This window comes from Botrytis sinoallii (assembly GCF_014898435.1).
Source record: "Botrytis sinoallii strain Bc 23 chromosome Unknown BSIN_016, whole genome shotgun sequence".
In the NCBI taxonomy this organism is placed as follows: Eukaryota; Fungi; Ascomycota; class Leotiomycetes; order Helotiales; family Sclerotiniaceae; genus Botrytis; species Botrytis sinoallii.
In genome coordinates this window covers 1,060,001-1,082,268 of record NW_024066043.1, presented here as the reverse complement: position 1 = coordinate 1,082,268, position 22,268 = coordinate 1,060,001, and the positions used below count along the sequence as shown (strand labels likewise).

General features: G+C 45.1%; 8 protein-coding genes across 8 annotated transcripts; 5 read left to right on the top strand and 3 right to left on the bottom strand.

Moving 5' to 3' along the window:
• Nucleotides 1-347: 347 nt before the first annotated feature.
• Nucleotides 348-1,548, top strand: EAF02_008677 (uncharacterized protein; the record flags this gene model as incomplete). The annotated part of the gene is made up of 2 exons (XM_038904725.1): nt 348-841; nt 897-1,548. 2 exons carry the CDS (start codon nt 348-350, stop codon nt 1,546-1,548), a joined length of 1,146 nt encoding a protein of 381 aa, XP_038755782.1.
• An 810-nt stretch (nt 1,549-2,358) lies between these two features.
• EAF02_008676 (uncharacterized protein) lies at nt 2,359-3,165 on the bottom strand (the record flags this gene model as incomplete). The annotated part of the gene is made up of 1 exon (XM_038904724.1): nt 2,359-3,165. One exon carries the CDS (start codon nt 3,163-3,165, stop codon nt 2,359-2,361), a length of 807 nt encoding a protein of 268 aa, XP_038755781.1.
• Nucleotides 3,166-4,529: 1,364 nt separating this feature from the next.
• On the top strand, nt 4,530-6,774 carry EAF02_008675 (uncharacterized protein; the record flags this gene model as incomplete). Its single annotated transcript, XM_038904723.1, has 4 exons — nt 4,530-5,654; nt 5,707-5,869; nt 5,925-6,144; nt 6,204-6,774. The coding sequence occupies 4 exons, from the start codon at nt 4,530-4,532 to the stop codon at nt 6,772-6,774; spliced, it is 2,079 nt and encodes a 692-aa protein (XP_038755780.1).
• Nucleotides 6,775-7,442: 668 nt separating this feature from the next.
• Nucleotides 7,443-10,018, bottom strand: EAF02_008674 (uncharacterized protein; the record flags this gene model as incomplete). The annotated part of the gene is made up of 3 exons (XM_038904722.1): nt 7,443-8,200; nt 8,250-8,352; nt 8,474-10,018. 3 exons carry the CDS (start codon nt 10,016-10,018, stop codon nt 7,443-7,445), a joined length of 2,406 nt encoding a protein of 801 aa, XP_038755779.1.
• A 576-nt stretch (nt 10,019-10,594) lies between these two features.
• On the bottom strand, nt 10,595-12,755 carry EAF02_008673 (uncharacterized protein; the record flags this gene model as incomplete). Its single annotated transcript, XM_038904721.1, has 2 exons — nt 10,595-12,586; nt 12,633-12,755. The coding sequence occupies 2 exons, from the start codon at nt 12,753-12,755 to the stop codon at nt 10,595-10,597; spliced, it is 2,115 nt and encodes a 704-aa protein (XP_038755778.1).
• Nucleotides 12,756-13,167: 412 nt separating this feature from the next.
• EAF02_008672 (uncharacterized protein) lies at nt 13,168-13,957 on the top strand (the record flags this gene model as incomplete). The annotated part of the gene is made up of 3 exons (XM_038904720.1): nt 13,168-13,188; nt 13,301-13,490; nt 13,630-13,957. 3 exons carry the CDS (start codon nt 13,168-13,170, stop codon nt 13,698-13,700), a joined length of 282 nt encoding a protein of 93 aa, XP_038755777.1. The 3' UTR covers nt 13,701-13,957.
• Nucleotides 13,958-14,517: 560 nt separating this feature from the next.
• On the top strand, nt 14,518-17,100 carry EAF02_008671 (uncharacterized protein; the record flags this gene model as incomplete). The annotated part of the gene is made up of 5 exons (XM_038904719.1): nt 14,518-14,647; nt 14,781-14,804; nt 14,893-15,567; nt 15,617-16,778; nt 16,830-17,100. 5 exons carry the CDS (start codon nt 14,518-14,520, stop codon nt 17,098-17,100), a joined length of 2,262 nt encoding a protein of 753 aa, XP_038755776.1.
• Nucleotides 17,101-18,083: 983 nt separating this feature from the next.
• EAF02_008670 (uncharacterized protein) lies at nt 18,084-21,295 on the top strand (the record flags this gene model as incomplete). The annotated part of the gene is made up of 8 exons (XM_038904718.1): nt 18,084-18,094; nt 18,291-19,014; nt 19,067-19,235; nt 19,307-19,653; nt 19,712-20,099; nt 20,160-20,210; nt 20,255-20,766; nt 20,816-21,295. The coding sequence occupies 8 exons, from the start codon at nt 18,084-18,086 to the stop codon at nt 21,293-21,295; spliced, it is 2,682 nt and encodes an 893-aa protein (XP_038755775.1).
• Between the last annotated feature and the right edge of the window lie 973 nt (nt 21,296-22,268).

The window sequence follows — 22,268 nt, the reverse complement described above, 5'->3', positions numbered from 1 at the left end:
TCTACCGCGATTGGCTGCGTCAATGATATATCTTTACCAATCAGGTTTATGGCCATCACATTATAGGCGAGCCACGCATTTCCCTCTACTATGAAGGCCTGAAATAGGATCGTGGTCCTCCCGTTAGAAATAGTCCAAATCGTCTCAAGATAGTTTTTCTCGAACAATCCAAGCTACCACGTCTTAAAGAATAATCTAGTCTGTTTCACGCCACTACATACTCACATCTATCAAAGACTTGTATCTCCTTTAGCATTTTATCTTTCGACCGACATACTACTCTTTTTGGTTGTACAGCGCCAATTCTCCATAGAATCCTCACATCACCAGTCTTTGTGTCCAATTTGATGATCTACAAATCGAAAATCAACACAGAAACAAACCGTGTACCTCTTTCTCGCAGATCATCCGTCGACCTTGACGGTATCAGGGACTTCACCATCACCGTGGATATCTCCCTCCTCCTCAAGGACCCGGACTCTAATGAGTCCCAGACCACATCACCACCCGACAGAAACCAAACAAGATCTACATCCGTTCAGTCATCAATCACACAACCCGAAATACCAAACTACGCTGCTGCCGTTTCTGCAGCCGGCGGAAAAAGAAGTATGGGTGCCCATCCATCAGAATCTCCTGCTAAGAAGCAAAGTAAATGGTCGGCCGACGAAGATGCTCTAATCATTGATCTAAGAGGCAGTGGGATGAAGTGGGAAGATATCTCTAAGAGGCTACCGGGTCGAAGTGCTATTAGTTGTCGGTTACATTATCAAAACTATCTGGAACGCAGGAGTGAATGGGACGAAGAACGAAAGAACAAACTCGCTAGACTCTATGAAAGGTATTACTCTTTCGAATATCAACCTCATAATAATGTTATTAACATGACTATCTAGGTTCAAGCAAGAAATGTGGTCAAAAGTGGCTGAAGAAATGGCAGTTCCATGGCGAGCAGCAGAGGCCATGCACTGGCAACTCGGCGAAAACGATATGGCAAGACGTGCTGGTGTCGTTCCCTTCTCTCTCTCAAGCGTAACTCTCGATGCTCCATCTTCTGGTTCGAGAGCTTCGCCTGCGAGAGGTCATTCATATAGTCAATCCACATCTAGCACGATGAATTCAGCATCTGGAGGTTCTCGATACAGTAGACCTGGTACCGCACAAGGAAATCCAAACCCAAGAGGTGTAGGAGCCACTCGTACAATCGCCGCCAGGAGAGAAAGCACACCTAGATCGGTACCACCCACGAGCCCAACAGATGGCCTGGCCTTGGCGGCCATTGGAGGCGGTGGGGGCATGATGATGGGTCAGGGTAGAGGAGGATATCTACCTAGTTTGTCGGAAATGACCACAGGTATGAGTCCGTATAGTACGCCTGCTTATGCGATGTCGATGCCCGCGCATTCGAGTGGCTACTCGAGTGGATATTCGAGTCCTGGCCCTGGACCCCTCCTACCGGCTATTGGCATGTTGGGTCAGAGGAACGATGGGAAGAGAAGGGGAAGTCCGGAGGGTGGGACACGGGATAGTATTAGGAGAAGACAATGAGGGTCGTCGTGATGCTTGATGAAAGTTTGTTATGTGCAATGATATGATGGATAGATGGATGCATCGATGGAAACGTGTGTAAATGCGATTGGCGTTGAGGAAAAAGTTAATTTCTGTTTCTACACTTGTTTTCTTTTCTTCTAGGGTAAAGTAGGGTATGGTCGGGATGGATGGGTTGAGTGAGCATATGGGGATGGACCTTGTATATTGGAATGGCGCGATGTTTTGAAAAATATCCCTTGGCTTTGGATCAGGGCTTTATGAATTGGAATTTGCATTGAATGGGATGGAATGGGGTTGAGATGGGGTAGCGTAGCACGCATTGCTTGCAGGCACGCATGGTGTTCGAAACTATACCTTCTAGATTGTATTATGATTTTTTGTATCTTAACCCTTTTATATTCTTCTAATTGCTTTTATGATTTGTGTGTCTACGCATATATGTGTTGATAAATCTTACACGAATGTGTTTATAGAGTGTCATTTCTGGATATAGCCTTCAGGTCCAGTGGGTAATAGTACAGTGTTCAAGTTCTCATGATGGATTAATACTAACAGGCTGAACTTTGTTTCTCGGCTGCCGCCTTGGAAGAAGTGGGTATTGACCTCCAGGTCCCTTTTGTACTACACAGGCGCTTCCTCGACTCGGGTCCTGTCACCTTCTCCATGGCCAGAGCAACGTCGATCATGGTTTTTGCATGTATGTATGCAGTATGACGCGTCAGCGCACATTCGAGAGGAATCAGCATGACGGTTCAGGCAGATCCCGAGTTGCTGCTGATCTCCCGTGGTCATCCCGTGCGAGCAATATCATACTATGGGGTCAGATGCTCGGGGTAAAAGTGAGTCTCCTCGAGAGCAGATAGCCCACCAATTGTCCTTTTCATACCCACTTTCTAGTACCGTGCCGCCTACGCTCTTGATGTCCTCCTCTAGTTCGCCGGCCCGATACAGATGGTAGTAGCGTTGAAAGGTTTTTTCGGAAGCTGGTTGCGTGATACTTCCATCTGGCGCGACTTTTTTGCCGGTACGCATTACCCAAGGGACCATCACATCTTGAGGATTCGTTTCGTCCCAGCCCCGGCGAGAAGAAGATTGTTCGAGGGCCCAGACGTAGATCAGTGCTTTTCCTGAAGGGGAAAGAGTGGCGAGGATGGATTGCACGGCTTCACGACGACGATCTGGAGTAGATAAATGATGAATGACTGCTATACTTATCGCGAAGTCAAAAGTACCTTCTGGATGAGGTAATGCTAGAGTATCGGCTACGATTGCCGAATGGGGTTGGTGGGAACTAGCTATTTTTGCGAGATTTGTAGAGCGATCGGAACCGACGATGAAGACGTCGGGGTTTACGAGGAGATATTTGCCGTTGCCGCATCCGACGTCGAGGCCTATTGATCCGGGTGCGAGACCTTGGAGAAAGGATTTTACAATAGGCCAGGCTTTGTAGCGGGTGGACGAGAAGTGGGAGGCGATTTGTTCGTAGACTTCGTGGACGTTGGTTTCTTCGTAGGTTTCGGGGGCGGCGGGGGGTGTGGTTATGGGTGTGGATTCGGGTGCTGAGGCGGGTTTGGGTACCTTGGGGTGGGTTTCTTCTGGTTGTGGAGAAGTCATGATTTCGGGGGTGAGAAGGCTGGTCTCGTGACTAGAGTTGGATTGGAGGGTTGATATATGGGGAGTAATTTGGTAGGTTCTTGTATTTATAGATTCGGTAGATGAGTGATAGTTTATGCCTTCCCCTGAATCTGCGTGTGTGTTATAGAATCCTTTGCAATGTTTCAATTTCTTAATTGTGCATACGACCTTGGCAATAGGATGGGTAAAATAGATATCCCCTGTCGGGTAGGCGAGAAAGGGATACCGAATCTCGTGATCAGATTTTGAAGTGAAGGTTGTGTAATGTGCCGGGTTAATTTTGGTATATGAGGGGCAGAGATTTTAATCGATCCTCTCTCTGGGGGTAAGCTCAGTGATGAGTAATGAAAGAGAATCCAGAGGTCAGTTTAAGGTTTTATTGTCTCTGATCAAGCACTGCCCAGGTGCTGTTTGAGACAAGGGCTTTAATGGAAAAATGGATGAATGCGACTGTGCGATATACTTTTTGCAATTTGCAGCAGGGAAGTAAACATCCAATGTGAGATGTCGGATGAGTACGATGGTGAGATGTCAGGTTAGTGGATTAGATTCAGATTAGATAAGCTCGATAAGATCATCGCATGTTTGCAATAATTTATCCGGGCTTTCGGGAGGATCGGAGCAGTCGGCCGCTCAATCCACAGACATCTCCAGTGGCTCGAGTGGCTCGAGTGGAGTGGGTATGCGATGTGGATCACTGGTGGATGATGCTTTTTCGAGAAAAAAAATATGCTCTTCTCAAATCCAAACCACACCTTCACCACACTCCGACGTGAATGAGAATACAACGACAACGATACATCTTATTGTATTGCAGAGAGGTCAATTAAAAAACTCTTTATAGTACATCTTGTTCACTACAAGATAAAACTACTACGCAACCTAACTACGGCGATCGCAGTTGTCCCACGAACGATACGCACTTCCACGCTCCGGACTCGATGTACAGTTCGAAATTCAACGGTTTAAAGGCATCGATCAAGTTCCAACGAGAACTCCAATTTCTTCTACAATATATACAGATTTTTACTACAAATTTAAGAGGAAGCTGAGGTGGAAAGCAAGATACAACCCATACTAGTTTCACCTTCACCCACAATATCGAACATCAACACAATATATAACCAGCACAAGGTAGACTTAATAGCGAAACTGAGTTCTTTTAAACTTTGGTTAGCCAATCGAGTCTTATTGTCGTCGTTCACAATACACGTTCGCGTCGAGGAAAAGAAAGACAATAAGCGTATTGTCGAAATTTGCTATTGTTAAAAAATAACAATTTGACCGCGTTTTACAGCCACCGACCCGACCAAGAAGACAATAGAGGATTGATTTTATTCAAAATGGCGACTAAAGTTATGAAGATGTACAAAACACCTCTATTTCCATCATTCGATTCTTCAAATACGCCAGCATACAACTATACGGGGGCATTCAAGTACAACCCACGGTCATTCCTAATGAAGAACCCACGTCAAAACAAGCTGTACGCACAGTACTTCGCTCAATCGAAGAATTATAGAAGAAGATCTGCGCGTAGTAGGAAGATGTCATCTCCCGCAAGATCAGCATCCTCCTCTTCTAATTCGAGCTCGAAATCATCTGTTTCTCCACCACCATCAACCAAGTCTTCTAGCTCGCATCCCGCAGCGAAATCCAATTCTCGTTCAAAGACGTCTGTTTCACCTCCGAGAAAACTGTCTGTCTCTCCGCCACCAATGAAAGCCGCCGAAACTACTGTTCACCCCAAAGAAATCGATACCCCTCCGTCAGTAGAGCCATCTACTTCTACTCCTCAATCATTGGCATCTGTTTTTCCTCGAGAAAACCCATTTGCCTCCTCATCTCCATCAAAGAATCTCAACAGCACACCTACCTCTCCATCTATTTCTTCCCTATCAGTAAAGGGGTCTGACAACATAACCCCTTCATCTGTTCCTCCCACCTCTTCAAAATTACCTCCGTCTCCACCCCCTTCATCCGCTATCTCGGCTATATCAAGGACGCCTCTACCTTCATCTTCTTCATCCGCTACTCAAAAGATACCACTACCCTCGCCCCCATCGTCTGCTGTCTTAGCTCCCTCGAAGCCAGCCGCCTCCTTACCGAACAAACCACGTCCAGATGATAAAAATGAGATAACCACCAAAGTCAATCCTCTTAAACAAACAACTTCCGAGGCAAAGAGCAACACGATCACTATCAAAAGCATTGAGCCATCAAGACCTCACCCTGTTGTTAAAGACGAAAAGATTGCTGTCAAGGTTAACGCTCCAAAGAGATCACGGCCAGATGATGAGGATGAAGAAACTGCTGCTCAGAGTGAATCCCCAAAGAAACGACGAATTGCTGCCAAGGCCTCGAAAGTCGCTACCAAGAAAGCTACCAATTCCAAGCCGGCTGCAAAGCTTTCGAAAGAAGAATTGGAGAAGGCACGCAGTGACTCGCTAAGAAAGCGAAGATACTTGGTATGTTCATCAACTATCACTCATTTATTCATACTAATTCTCATGTTCTTAGGCCTCGAAAGTACGCAATGACTCAACACGCATGCCATCAAATGCACAGAGGGGCCTGTCCAATGTTACTGGATATGCATGCTACAGAAACAGTCTTTTACAAGGTCTTTTACATCTTCCCAAGTTCTTCAATTTCTTAATTGACCAACATCCTGTGGAAACTTGTAAGCTATTCTCTATTTGAGGGTTTGTTGATCATTAGCTCACAAAGATTACTAGGCGACATACCCAAAAGAGATTGTTTGGCCTGTTCTCTTAGCCTTCTCTCTTCAAAGTATTGGACCGTTGATGTTCCTTCCAAGGATATCACACCAATTCTGAGAAAACTCGAGGTTCAGTGCAAGCGTCTTGGGTGGTATCCTGGACCCTCTGGTCAAGGTGATCCCCATGAGCAAATTACCTGGATGTTGGAAAAGATTGAGAAACAGATCAAGGCGTCGTAAGTTTTATTTCCTCTCGTTCGTCTATATCAAAATCTTACTGACCTTGTTTGTTCAGGAGCGTTGCCAGTATGCAGTCGATAATGCAGCTTGTTTTGAGCAGCAGAATCAAATGTGATCACTGTGATAACGTCTCTGTGGGAGACTTACAAGATGAACTAGCCTTATCCATACCCCTCAAGCCGCGTATCCGAGGTGGCTCTGTTTCCTCGTACTTGCAAAAGTACTTGGATGAGACCATTGAAGGTTACAAGTGCGAGAAGTGTAAGGTAACGGGGGACGTTCATCGCGTACAGTCGATCAGTCACGCACCGGATATCTTGTTCGTCCAGCTTAAACGGTTTGGTTATGATGGAAGAAAGGATAAGCTTGCTATTCCGATCGACCATACCCTCGACCTCAGTCCTTATCGCGACCCTAGTGGAAGCAAGGACTCCATGGAGTACGAGCTTGTAGCATCTGTTTCGCACTCTGGTAGCCTCGACTACGGACATTACACCTGTGATGCTCGTGGACCCGATGGTCGCTGGAGTTGCTTTAACGATTCATATTACAATGCTACGACTCTGGCAAAGGCTTTGGGGGGTAACCAACCGTATTTGCTGCTCTACCAACGCAAACAGACTTAATTGTCGATCTGAGGTCGTATGCTAGCCGCTTTGGAGCGTGCTAGATCCCTCTAAGTTTGCTGTTTGGAGAGAAAACATCAGTTCTTGGTCGTTGTGCGAGTTGTCATTTTGTTGGCCTGGGTGTCCCTGCCTCAAACCTTCCTTGAACGGATGAGAAAGAGTCGGTGGTGGATTACTGCATTCTTCCAGATGTTCATAATGGAGTCTAGCTCCCGCTTATGGTTTGGATGCATGTTGCGCTGGAGTTCATGTATAGATTAGGGTTGGATTATTTTTTGATTCCTACTTTGTGGTTCCACGGAGTTTGGGATTATGTCGAGAGAAAGGGATACCTCCTCGGCGATTTTGATGTGGCGTAAATAGCGCTCGATACCAACTTTGTTTCTATCTACTTCACGATATAATGATGAAATTGTTTAAACTTCAATTAATGAACTTATGTGAACTTATTGATTCGTGACTTGTGATTCTTGCATTACTACAATCTCATTTCCACTGAAGCTAGAACCATGCGCAAATATTTATTAATACAATCCGAAATCAGCAGCCATTTTTCTGTCTCCTCTGGGCAAAGAGCCCAAGCTCTTCGGCTCTACGGGAGATTCATGTTTCACATCATCGATAGATCGTTCGGTTACTACAAGCCTAGTCCTTCCTTTCTCGATCCTTCAAACCTCATTCTTGGATGACGTAGATGGGGTTTCTGGAGCGGTCAATTGTATATGCATATCTAGATCATCATCGTTGTCGATCATTTTGATTCCTCCTTCGTCTTCGGAGCATGAATAATAAGAAGGAGATGGCGAGGAAGGAGTGGTGGTATTTGGTGTGGCAAGTGTAGCTGTGGTTGTGGTAATGCTGGGTGATATAGTGCCGTTTGAGTGTGAAGCGAAATGAGTACCTGAGATACTTTTAGTCGTACTTGTGACTGTTTCTGTCGGGGTTGCTGGCGAGCCTAATAAGTCTTCCAGATCATACGAGTTACTAGTAGTCGAAGGGATGTTGGAATTCTTGTTATCCAATTGTCCGGATGGCAATGGAACATGGGCTTCCAGTTCCGCTACCTCTCCAAAATCAATCAATAGCTCTTCCTCTATTCCATCCTTCTTGACCCGGCCCTCGCCATCAATCATTGAAATGCCTTCTTCTCCCTCTCCTCCATTCTCCCATTTCTCCTCATTAACACTACTCATGCTGGGAAATACGTAGGTCCCCAAAACCCTATCAATGACCCCTTCGTATTTCAGGTGCGAATTGAGTTTAGAACTCACGTCGATATTGGTGACGCCTTCAATGTGCTCAATTGGTTGTAGACCAGAAATTCCGTACTGTAGGGAGGTGAAACGGTAGAGGAAGGCGAGGAGAAGATCAGAGGGGTTGTAAACGTTCAAGAGGGGTCCGGAGATGACGGTGCGGAGGGGGAGAACTAGGGAGGTGTTAGAGGGAAAAATGAGTAGAAAGAAGGAGGGACATACGGGAAAGAGTCGACGAGGGGATTGGAGAGCCGATTAGCACCACACTGTCGATGAGACCGAAGGCGTGGCGTTCGGCGAGAGAGCGGAGGCACGAGTAGATTACCTACGAGGAGAGAATTAGCTAACTCTGAAAAATGTCTTCTAAACGTGTTTCCCAATGTCTTGTCCAGCGTGAACATTTGAAAGTACGGTGAGATAGTAAAAAAAAAGAAGTTGACACATACCCGACTCCCTAATGAGTATCCAACTAGCATAACCGGACGTTCTCCTTGAGCTCTATTGATGAGCGCGTCGGCCAGGACTTCTCCAGCTTTCTCGGCCCTTCTCTTAGCTCTCGCAAAAGGATTATCAATCCCAGTAGCCATCTTCAATAAGTAGACTGGCCACAATGCTCCCCATAAAGTAGCCAGAACGGTCCGTTTCAAGATCTCCATTTTAACCATCGACCACGCATAACTCCCAACCGTATCCTTCAAACTATTTCCCAACTCTACCAATGCATTGGTTTCATACCTCAGCGCAAAAACCTCACATCCATGCCCATTATCCTCGTCTCCCTCGCTTGTAGCAAGTTTTCTCCACGGCCTAATAATGTCCCTCTCCTCCCCCACCCACCCATTAACCCCAATCAGCACCCTCAACCTCCTTTTCTCCACCTCTTCTTCCTCTTTCGTCCCAAATTCCCCCCATTCTCCTTTAACATCCAGAAACTTAAAATCCTCCACCTCCCTCGCATACTTATCCATCATTTCCCCCGTCATCCGTGCTCCGTACGCTCCAAAAAACGTTCCCACCAGCGCCCCATTCATACAAAAAACGCCCAGGAAAGACGCCAAGCCTCCTAAACCAACCGAGCCCATGAGTCCCCCAATAGCACCAGCGACTACGGGAGCCGCAAGCCCGCCGGTGACACCGATCAAAGCGGCGCCTGCTACAGAGGCAAGCCCGACTTTCCAACGACGGGAAGACGTATTCTGGGTTGCGCGAGCGGCGGTTTCGGCGTCGGCGTTGAGGGCAGCTTTGGAGGCTAGAAGGAGAGTGCGCGAGGTTTGGATTTCCTCGTGGGTGAGGAGGGAAGGGGGGAGAGAGAGGGAACTAGTGAGTGTGCAGAGAAGAACGCGGGAATGGGCAGAGTAGGTTCCGAGGGAGAGAACGATAATGAGAAGACTTGAGACTATGTGGATGCGGTCTTGAAGGGAAATGGTAGTTAGACGGGTGGGGATTGGAGGGTAGAGGGTCTGGAAAGCTAGGATGTCTTTGCTTTGTTCATTGTTGTTATTGGAAGCGGGGCTATAAGGAGGCGGCGGCCTCGAAGCGAGAAACTCTTTCTTTTTTTGATCTGCACGGGGATCATCTGGGGAATTCAAAATTTTGCCTAATTGTGTGATAATTGAATCACGCCAAGAATCGAAGTAATTCAGAGCTGCTTTTTCCAAAGCTTGTAGTTTGGGCCTTGAAAGATTTTGATTTAGACGGGCTTCAAGACGGCGTTGTGGGGCTGTTTCTTGAGCGCGTTCCGAAGTTGGTGTTGAAGCGGGCGAGGAGGTGTTGGAATAGTGGACATTTGGGTAGGAAGAGACATTTGGATTAGATCCTGCAATGTTGTTGTTTAGATTGGAGTTTGGTTGATTTGAGGGGTTAGAAAAAGAATCTGTAATTATTTTGCGCATGTGTTCTGTGATGGATCCGATTAGGATGTTGAGGGCTCTTCGACGTGCAGGGTTGAGAATAAGTTTGAGATCTTTTGGATCGGCCGCTGTGGGCGCCATCTTTGCAATTGGGTTTTGGGATCTATGATGTGTAGTGATATAACATTGGGACTGATAGTATTGGTTAGAATCAGGGGGAAAGCTAGACAATTGGTTTGATGTAGAGATATATGAGGTGAGAATAAGTCATGTAACAGAATCCTGGAGGCTTAATATGACATGCTCCGTGATCTAGATTTGACACAGCCCCACTGTGGATTTTCCTTCAAGATGTGCCTCTTTCGTGCAGATGAAGTAAAAGCCAAGAGGTAGGCGATCTGAATTTGGATTTCTAATTACGAAGGAGGTTGACCTGAAAGTTAGGAAGACAGAAAGCTTCCTGCCATGGGAGGTTATGTCAGCGTGGGATTATAATGCAGGGGTAAAAGTGGACCAATTCTGCTTGGCCATCCATATCGGTGTGTTGTTTACGTCCCGTGTGTATATGAGATAGCCGAGAATTAGAAATGAATAAAAAAGGAACAAGAAGCAATCATGTCGATTGTTAACTAGGGTATATTCAACGCAACGACGCCATATCTATCACATAGAGTTATCTCATCGCCTCAGCAAGTATCGCCTCCCTCTATGTCTTAATTACAACCCGTTGATGCCATTCACATCATGAGCATTTTGTGCCGATGACTCCATTCTAGCCACCAGTTTCTTGACATTCGCCCATTCCTCACTTCTGGCACTATCCTTGCCCCCAAGATCCGGACCAACCTCAAATATTGAAAGCACACCGTCAATACCACCGGTTGCGATACGTTTTCCTTCAGTTTTTTCCCAAGCGAGTTTGTTCAAGCTCTTGGACATAATGCTTCGACCACCCTTTCGGCCGCTTGGCTGGACTTTAGACACTGGGACCTCAGTGTCCACGGTTATGTCCCATACTTCTAGATTACCTGCTCCATCCACAAGTGAGAATACACCGGGTTTTATAGGTGACCAGGCTGCGTCATAGACAAGATCCTCTCTGGTAAAATCAAATAATGGAGCGACTGCCTGGCCTTCTCCTGAGATAGAAGTTGTTGCTGTCGCAGTTGGGGCCCGGACTTTCCACAATTTAACGGTCCAATCCAAGGAACTGGTAAGAACAAGATCGCCAAGATCAACAGGACCCTTTGCTGGATGGAAATTCAAAGACATGACGGGTGCTGCATGGCCACGGTAAGTGACTCTTTGATCAACACCTGCCTTGGCACCTGCTCGATCATATCTATGGCAAGAATACACAGTTCCTTCTTCCGAACCAACGAGAAAATATGTCGGATCAGTTTGTGGGAAAGCCATACAAGTTGGGCTCATATCTTCAGTTTTTGCGGGTGCTGGAGTTGTTAATGTAAGTAGTTCTTGTGGTTGCGCAAGCATATCTACAGTCCATCCACACATAACACCATCTGTCGAGCAGGATATGATATTATTTGCGTTTTGAGTTCCTACGATATCGACAGAATAGACCGGGTGAGTGTGTCCTGATCCAGTTAAAGGCGTCTTTTGAACTGGTGCTGATTTTGCTCTTGTGTCCCAGAGTAAAACTTGACCGCTGTAAGCACCTCCAATGATCAGATTGGGGTGGAAAGGGGAAAATTTTGCAGCGAGAACATCTGATTGTGCATGAAACACAAATTCTGGCCTATCGTGAAGATGCATATTCCAGACCTGAACCAGTCCATCAGGATCATGTGGTGCAGATGGATTCTTTGTATATGCTGCAAGAACGAGCTCTGGAAATTTGGGTGAGAAATCAATAGCACTGATCATCCTCTTCTTTGACCATCGTTCATCGTAGAATTGGGCAACCTCCTTTATCTTCCGTCGACCCCTTCCGCCTGTATTACCGTATTCATCGTCGTCCCCAACTCCATTTGCGCCACTTAATCCGTAATCTGCAAGCACATCGTATTCCTGATCTAATGCTCTTTCGATAACCTTACTTGATCTTTCAACAAATTCCATAAAATCTTCTGACGATGTCACAGCATTGAGCTCTTCATTCGTCAGAGTTCTCGCAGGGAAATTTTCTGTTGATAAATGCTGAGAATCTGGTCTTACAGAGCCATCTACAAGATCTCGAGTTGCCTTCAGCTCTTCCTCGATTTCCCGGCGAATGTTCTCCCTTAATTCTTCCTCTCTATTTTTTTCTCTCCTGCTTAGCCGCTTGCTTGGTGAATGAACTCCAGGGGGTTTGTCGAGTTCATCTTCCGAATCGTCGAAACCTCGAGGCCTAGAGGTTTGTGTACCCCATTCTTCAGTTGTTTGTACCCCTTTACTGTATGAGAATACTTCCTTAATTGGAGATGGCGGAAACTCATAGACTGTAGATAATGGAACTGTGGAAAGAGACTGGGGAGTCGATATTGATAATGTTTGGGTCTGCGAGACTTGGGCAGTCGATATGGTCGATTCGGAAGGCTCATTACTTAGTTCACCGGCACTTAATACACTGTTTGGTCGACTCCCTCTCGCAGGTGATCCTGCTCCGCCAGGGCCAGTCGATCCAGGTCTACTATCTCCAACTAAGCTGGAAATTAGATTGTCAAGTTCCCTTCGATTATCGGCTCGTCCTGGTGTCGGTGATGCAAGCTATGGCTTGTAAGTTTAATTCAAGTATGAGGGTAAGTTTAATTACATCACTTCCACTTCCTATGCTCTGTCTGCTCACGGAAACTTCTCTCGCACGAAGTTCTCTTTGTCTCTTTAACTCTGCAAGTTTGGCTTTCTTCGCCAGAATTTCATCTCGTCGTTGTTGCATTTTGCGGGAGTTCTATGCCCATCTCATGGGCAAATACCTTTAATTTACCGCAATATCGTGTTGTTGAAAGATCCTAAAGTTCGCAGATGGTGGTTGAGTATTCCAGCAAATGTCTGAACCCAAATATGAAGTTGTGTTATTACAGTTCATAAATACAAGTAGACACGCATAATAGAAGTCGCGTTTGTTGAAAGCGCATTATTGTAATTTAGATATCACGTGGAAGTCTGGTCCCGCAAAATGCCGCTGAAGCTTGCTCTGGCGATATTTCATCCGACCACCTTGAAAAAGTTTATCGCCGACAACAATCACCCTACCTGCCTTTCGTTGTGATACCGAGTTCAATTGGTATTTCTTAAGCCACTACTCTTCTCACCATATCATCCCCGGCATATTCTTACAACTATTCCCGATGGCTTCAACTGGGGTAAACGTACGTCTTAAGACTTCGCGCAATCCTTAACCCGGAGACTTCATTCCAAGTTGGAATCTATTCTTCGCAGGTCTATTGGTAAAAGACAGTGCTAATGTAGATTTTTCTATAGGTTCTGCGGTGGTCAGCCCTTGGTGCGGGTGTATTCTACGGATTCTACCACCAAATGAGCCTATCTTCTGCAGCCAAAGCAGCAGCAGCAAGCAGGGAATTCGAGCACAAGCAAAAGTTAATTGAGCAAGCGAGAGCAGAGTACGCAAAGAAGAACTTGCCTGCGAGCCAGAAAACCGGAGGTGGTGACAGTACGTGAAGTTTTAATAGATTTCAATCTCTACCACATTTACACCTGCTCAAATCTGCAACCGAATGAGGATTTTTGAGTCCATTTCGAGACTTCGAGCCGAATTTCTTGGATGAAGCATTACTGACATTCAAAAACAGTTATACGGGATCCTATGGACAAGAATTTCGATCTCGAGGCATACTTGAAGGTTCTAGCAGCAGAGAACTAGGGGCATTCGTGGGATGGGGGTTTTAATTATGGGTAATGATAGAGGGGCATCGCTGAATGAGACCATTCGTGGTAGTTGGTATGGGCTCCGGCGATGTTTGGAGAGGGTTTCTAGGGTTTGAGCAAACACACAAAAGCCTTTAGACATCACTTAGGTGATACTTCTTGTACATTGTACTATAGACGACCAATACAGCTGGGAGCTTCTGTTGTTGGAGACCCAATTTTCACCTACGAGGACCACAGAAGAAGGAAGTACACGTCGAATGTTCCGAATTTGGATCATGAAAGACTTCCAATACTTCCTTTTGTTCACATGGAATGAGTATACTGAGGTAATCATTTTTCTCATCGACAGGCCAAACCAGCCAGGAACATATACAACCGCTTTATCTACAAGAAAATTGTAGAGAAATAATTACACCTCATTTTTTTCTACAGAGCATAAATCCTTCGCACTGCTTCGCTTGACAATGACGGGATCAGAGAATACAGCAAGGAATACATTCTTCCCTTCAAACCGGAGCCATACAAAATTAGTTTGCGCTCCAAAACATCATTATTCACATAGTAAAACTTCTTGAGATGTTGAGATAAGCATCCTACATTTGGTACACATCACAAATAGGGAATGATCCATTGATGTGTTGATCTATTCACGTGATATTCAAACTAGTTGCGGCGGGTCACTGAACTTATTAATCCCTGTGAACTGACGCGGAGCTCTGAAAGTGCGGCATTGCGAACAGATATGTGTTAATTCCAGAGAATCTTTCAACCAGCGACAAACTTTCCTTTTCACCATAGCTGCCATCAACATGGTTGCAAAAACTCAGGAACCGTTCTTCCAAGGGAGTACGGGAAAGAATTCTCGTGGGGTATTAAGAATTGTTATTCTTTGCTTAATTGCTGGCGCTGCAATTGCCAGTCGACTGTTTTCTGTGATTCGTAAGTACCTCGAGCTTCACACATAATACTCCGAGCATTTGCATTCTTCATGGCATTGAAGGGCATAACAGTTTCGTCGTGCTTTCTGCCAATGCTCAAGCTGTGGAATAAATGCTAATATAATTATGTTTAGGATTCGAGAGTATAATTCACGAATGTTAGTACCCAACGGACCCTCAATGGACGGAGCTCTCTTTGCTCCAGATCTACCCTCAATGAATGCCCGGAAACTAACTTACCTTTAGTTGATCCTTGGTTCAATTTCAGAGCTACGAAATACTTGGTCTCGAATGGGTTCTACGATTTCTGGGATTGGTTTGACGACCGAACATGGCATCCACTTGGTCGAGTTACGGGAGGAACTTTATACCCAGGTCTCATGGTCACCAGTGGTGTCATTTACCATGCCCTTCGAGCTCTTACTATACCAGTCGATATTCGAAACATTTGTGTGCTTCTTGCACCTGGTTTCTCTGGTCTGACTGCCTTCGCAACCTACCTCTTCACCAATGAGATGTCCACATCCCCTTCCGCCGGTCTTCTCGCAGCTATTTTCATGGGAATTGCTCCAGGTTACATTTCGCGATCAGTTGCAGGCAGCTACGATAACGAAGCCATTGCAATCTTCCTACTCGTCTTCACGTTCTACCTCTGGATCAAAGCCATCAAGCTCGGATCTGCATTTTGGGGTGCTCTTTGCGCCTTGTTCTATGGATACATGGTATCAGCCTGGGGTGGATATGTTTTCATTACGAATTTGATCCCTCTTCACGTCTTTGTATTAGTCTGCATGGGAAGATTCAGTCCAAGAGTCTATGTTAGTTACTGTACTTGGTACGCACTAGGCACGTTGGCAAGCATGCAAATTCCATTTGTAGGATTTTTGCCAATTCGCAGTAGTGAGCATATGTCTGCTCTCGGTACGTTCAATCGCCTTGTTTTGAAATGTCTATGTGCTAATCTGTTCAGGTGTTTTCGGCCTTCTTCAATTGGTTGGATTCGTCGAATTTGTCCGCTCGGGTGTACCAAGCAAGCAATTCGCTACTCTCCTTAGAGGGTTTGTCCTTGCCGTTTTCACCATCTCCTTTGGTGGCTTAGTACTCTTGACCGTCTCTGGTGTTATTGCTCCTTGGACTGGTCGTTTCTACTCTTTGTGGGATACTGGATACGCCAAGATTCACATCCCTATCATTGCCTCTGTCTCTGAGCATCAGCCAACCGCATGGCCAGCTTATTTCTTCGATCTTAACCTTCTCATCTGGCTCTTCCCAGCTGGTGTTTACCTTTGCTTCTTGAAGCTTGCCGATGAGCAAGTTTTCGTTGTTGTATACGCAATTCTTGCCAGTTACTTCTCTGGTGTCATGGTTAGATTAATGCTTACTTTGACCCCAATCGTCTGTGTGGCTGCCGCTTTGGCATTGTCCAATATCTTGGACACTTACTTGACCATCAAGTCGCCTGAAGAACCAACCACAACCGCTACTGTAACTGATGGTGCTAGCAATGGCACCACAAAGAAGGCCGCTAAACAAGAGGAACTCCGCTCCATGCGTCAACCTCTGGTCGGTATCTATGCCAGCTTCTCCAAGATTTCCGTTGTTGGCGCCATGACAACATATCTCTTGATCTTTGTTCTCCACTGTACTTGGGTCACATCAAATGCCTACTCTTCTCCATCTGTCGTGCTCGCTAGTAGAATGCCGGACGGTAGTCAGCATATCATCGATGATTACAGAGAGGCTTATCAATGGTTACGACAAAACACCAAGGAAGATGCGAAGATCATGTCCTGGTGGGATTATGGTTATCAGATTGGTGGTATGGCTGACAGACCAACACTCGTCGACAACAATACCTGGAACAACACCCACATCGCGACTGTTGGAAAGGCAATGAGCTCTCGTGAGGAGGTCAGCTACCCTATAATGCGCCAACATGAAGTCGATTATGTTCTTGTTGTCTTCGGTGGTCTCCTTGGATACTCTGGAGATGATATCAACAAGTTCTTGTGGATGGTTAGAATTGCCGAAGGAATCTGGCCAGATGAGGTTAAGGAACGTGACTTTTTCACTGAGCGTGGAGAATACAGAGTTGATGACGGTGCCACTCAAACCATGAAAGACAGCTTGATGTAAGTAACGCTGATCATATCACTTTTGAAAATTTGCTAATCATTCAACAGGTACAAAATGTCATACTACAACTACAACTCCCTCTTTCCACCTGGACAGGCCCAAGATAGAGTTCGTGGCGTAAAGATGCCAGAAGTTGGACCAGTTCTTAACACGGTTGAAGAAGCATTCACTAGTGAGAATTGGATCATCCGAATCTACAAGGTGAAAGACCTTGACAATGTTGGCCGAGACCATGCATCGGCAGCATCTTTCGATAGAGGAAACAAGAAGAAGAAGACAATAAAGAAGAGAGGGCCAAAAGTTTTGAGAGTTGAATAAAGAGATGAACTTTGCTTTGTATCATATTTCCTTATCCTGGGTTGGGCGCATTGAAAAATAGCGCGAGTCCAATGTTATGTATAGAAAACAAAATGTACTCGTAAATATGGCCCTGCGTTAGGTTCAATTGACTTCAGGTATTGATGTGACAGGTATGAGATCCATTTGACATTCAGTTCCTTTCCTTCATAGCCTTCAAATAGAACTTTTAGTGCAAAGCTGAGAGATTCTTTCAACATCATGGTTTTACTTGCAGCAATGATTCACTCCATTATAACATACCACCTACCTACCTAGGCAGTTATTACTAATTAGTGTTAGCTGGAACAAAACACCTGCTCTTTCCCATAATACAGCTCGAAGCATTGTTTCCCTTCACTTTTCCATCCCACGTTGTTCAACCTTTGGATAAGAGAGCTCCTTCACCTTAACTTCAAAGGTCGAAATGGGATTCTTCAATAACCGATAAGAACCCGAGGAAGCATTGCCTGCCACCTATTCATGATTATGGGTCGATAACAGTGAATCATACCTTTTGAATTATCTCTGTTTGTGTATCTATTCATCGATGAGGCTTAAGGTTGGTCAATGCCAGTGATGTTGACGATAGCCGAATAGGGAGAGCCCGAGAAAACCATCATAACATAGATTGAATATCTGGTTTCTCCCATCTTCTTTTGCACACCTATACAACCAACTTTTTTAAGACAAAATTGCACTTCGGATTCTCTTTTACTTCTTTCATTGAGTCGGCTTTGTATTCAAATTTTAATATTAATTGCTTAATGGTAGGCAAGAATCTGGTGATTTTGTGCTATCATTTTACTTCACTTCTTTCATCTACTTTCCGACGTTTTTACTGGATTTCCATTCGTTTACTTTGTGTCGGAGCAGTAACAAGACAACATAAAATCCCCAGACAACAATCCTAGGACAGTCCTCGGCTGGTGAACAAATAACAATCCCCTAATTCGGTTGCCAAAATGCTTACTATGTAAGTCTTTTCTCCTTCATTCGAGCTAAGCAATTCGACTGAGGTTCTTTCTCAACGTTCTCTGTTCTAATCATTGATATCAGGTTGCGAGCTGGCTCTCGGAGCGATGATGGCTCTGATACTACCGAGGAGATTGTAAGAGACGGATACCCCTATTATTTCAAGAAAAATAATGGCCGCATGGTGATGCAAGAAGGGTTCCTACAAATCGTGCAAAGAAGAATTTCAGTTTGCTAGGTCAAGCTTTTGGAATTCATGAACCAAAGAGAAAAGCTTCTGTAGAAGCCTTGAAGAAGAAGAAGAAGAGACTGGCGCGTTTCCTATCCCAACGACCTCCTTATTCGACAGCGCACCCACCACAACACTTTCCCGCTTTTGCACCACCACCAATTCCTTATGCGCCAACCATCCCTCAACAGCCTTTTCCGAATCCAAATTTCTTTCCTCAAACAACCTCCGGATTTCCTCCTTTCTACCCTCTTCCTGGATTTCCTGGATTTCCTGCTGCACCTGCACCTGTACCTGCACAACAACCCATGCGATGGGCGTTTCCACCAAAAGCATCAAAGCCACCAAATTTTGAAGAACTTCGAAAAGTTGAATCTGATTTTCTTAAGAGAGCGAAGTCAAAGTCAAAAAGAGACGGAGATAATGATGATCACACAGAGATAAAGACAACTACAACGACCGTTATCACCAAGCATATTTGTGTCAGCTGCCAAAGAGATCGTTCTTCTAAATATCATCTTGATAATCCAATCAAGGCTGGCGAGACTCCCACTCCTGGGTTTTGTCGCAGGTGTCGTAGAAGCGCTACCTCTACTAGTGGATCAAGTAGCGATGACAGTGATGACAGTCGTTCAAATATTCATGGATATAGAGGAAGAGGAAGAAGAAGAACAAAGGTGAGAAGCTCAAAGGTCAGTTTGATTCCTCATTAATCTTAGAGGTTCCCTCACTAATATCTTTCAGAAGAATTACAGACGCAAACCCATATCTCGAGTTCGCTCTATTGAATTTCTGAGCCGAGATGATGAGAGAAGAGGCAATGCCCACTCTAACGACCATCGGCATGAAATCATCGTTGAGGAGGAAGTTACACGCGAACACAAACCCGCACCCAAAGACCCAGCTCGAAAAAGTGAGAAAAACACAAGACAGTCAGCATCAGAAGCTACACTCTTACTCGTGAAAGGGATCCCTTTGAGGAAGACTCTACTGCTAGAGGAGAGCCAAAAGTGAGAATTAATATTACAAATCGATCCTTATCAGTCAGTCCACCATCAATCGTCGATGATATTCGAGAAAAGTCAGTCCACTTTAACCAGCAGACGAGGAAAGCAAACGCTACTTCTCAAGCCGCCTCTCGACAAGATCTCCATAAATCATACAGGTACGTTGAGCCACTTCACTCTGCTGCTCCATACGAATCTCTGCCAAGATCTGTTCGTTTCTCAAAAGATTCTCTTCCAAATTTACGTACGAAAGATGATGCTCAGCACAGACGTTCTGAGCGTGCATACCCTGAGCGTGCTTATGATCATGATATCCATGAGCAAGTACATGAGTATGTTCCTCGTCGTCGCTCCGATGAAGATATTATCGTGGTTGAAACAGAACACGAACACCCTGAATCACGAAATGGGCCAAGACACCTGCCTCGCCATCGCCCGCGCTCCTCTGACGAAGACTTCATTGTGGTCGAGGACCGAGCATGAACTACCCAGATCTCGAACTGAATTTAGGCATGATCTAAGAAGACCACAAGCTAGACGTCACAGTCCTCCACGTACCCCCATCAGGACTCGAGAAACATATATTACTTCTGAAGTTGATCAGCATGGCAATGAGACGCAGTATAAGTGGACTACTACAAGCCGAACAAGTTCAAGCTTAAGCTCTCTGAGGAGTTTCGTACCGAGTATTCGGCGTGCTTCTTCAGATATGTATCATACTTCAACCATTCGTCGTTCTTCAGATTCTAGCGAAGAGTTTAATAGAGCTTGTAAGTACCAGGTTATCTCTCTTATGACATCTGAAATCAACTTGACCTAATTTTATCTAGATGAAATGGCTCATCAGAATTTGCCAAACCCAGGACCTCGTCGTCGTCAACGTAGCTCATTCAAAAATTATGGAAGCTTTATGGATGGCACCCAGACACCTCCTCGAGCACCAGACCCACCACTCTGAACGGTGATTGGGACCCTAGATATGCGCCCAGAAGTAGAGATCGTTCAACTTCTCAGAGTAATTTACCTAAAGTTCCTCAACATCAGAGCACTCCTCGAAAAAATCAGGCATGGATGGATGCATCGACAATCGATCAGCTTGATCAACGCTTGGAACAGAATCGAAAATCACGTGTTCATTCTCGATCATCTGATTCTCAATCTTCCGGCTCAATGGTCACCCAATCCGATTCTTTCACAACAACCTCAACATCAGCAGGCTTGTATGAACTTAGTGCTTCGGATTCTACACGTTTATCCATGATCCCTCAACCAGTTTCTATTCGTGACACCACAGACAGTGGGAATGAAGTTGAATCGACTCTCGCCGTACCAAGCATAAAAGCAATTCTCAAAAAGAAGCCGGTTATTGAACCTAGCCGTCGTCCTCATGAACGTGCTGAATTTTCAAATTCCAAAGTCGACGAAAATAGCCATGCTGTCCGTTCCACTTCCCAGAAATACAGGGATCAAATTGGAAGCTATACAGCCTATGTTGAGTACGGCAACGCAGCAGTGGTTCCCAACGAAACAAATCGTCTTAACGCTAACAATCGCACTCGAGGACGTTGCAGGCAAAGATGACAATGCTACCATCGTTGATGATGCTACTGATCTCACTCTCCGAACAGCTCGTTCTAAGGCTGCTGTGCTTGATCGTGTCAAGCTTCGACGCCGAGTATCTTTTCAAGAGAAGCCTGAGTACTCGGCTACTCCTAAGCCATCTAGAGAAAGTTCTTGGGCAGAGACTACCAACTATGATGCGGAGCAGTCATATGGTGGCAATACTTATACCAATGATCAATCTTGGGATGCCAATGCAGATCATTCCTATAGTGCTACTAGTAACGGCTATCAATCATGGGGAGCCCAAGCCACCGAAGATGACTCTCGGGGTACCAATACCAAGACCACCGGCAACAATTCTGGCCAAGCCCTACAGATACCGAAACTGTCCTTCCAGACATAGGCGGCTACAGTGGTGGCGCTGGTGTTTAAATGTAATCCCTTAGATTTCAGCGGAGGTGGTTATGGCATCTACTCCTACACCCAAGGTCCAAATCCGGTACGAGAGGAAATGGTAATACTGATGGTAATGGCAATAACAAGAACAAGAAGGAAGCTGATGATGATGATGATAATGATGGCTGGGGTCCCATCCCTACATTTTCTTCTCTCAAACTTTGAGCTCTTCTCAGCATTTCTTCATCCGCTTACTTCCATTGTTACTTTAGCAATGGATCAAGCACCTTTCATTTCAAGATACTACAGCACAAGCAATTGTTCGGCGAATTGGGAATCGGTAACGGCGCACGACTACCACTCATCCTATGCTACTTATGCATACACATGTTTACAAAAGATATACAAACAAAAGATGTTTGGATGTAATTGTTCACTATCAATCAATCACTCACATTCTTTTGATTTCTCTCTCGAGGTTTTCCTCTCATTGTTTCTCTTTGCTTTAATTTTTTCCGTTTTGTCTTCTTTGGTTTAGTTTTTACATTGGCTTAGGTTTCTAATTTGACATGGAGATAGGAAGACCGGCTTTGAAGGAGTTACATCTGTGGTCGAATTTGATTTTGCATTCATCGTTTTCTCTCTCTCACTCAAATTGAACGGATACATACAATCAAGACACGGGAACACACTACCAGTACCAACACTACAGACTACAGACTACAGATTACAAGAACCCGTCGTTCATCACATCCAGAATTCCACGAGAGATCTCGATCGGAGATATGATGGGATGCGTTGGGGGATACTTTATGGGAATATTTGCTTACTTCGTTACTTGACTTACACTCTTGCGCACTTCCGGGGTGAAGATACGCTTATGGGATACACTTATGGGATAATGACTATGGATATGGATATACAGACTTGGGGATTTCTACAATACGTGCATGCAGTACTGCTGGCTGTTATGACTTAGG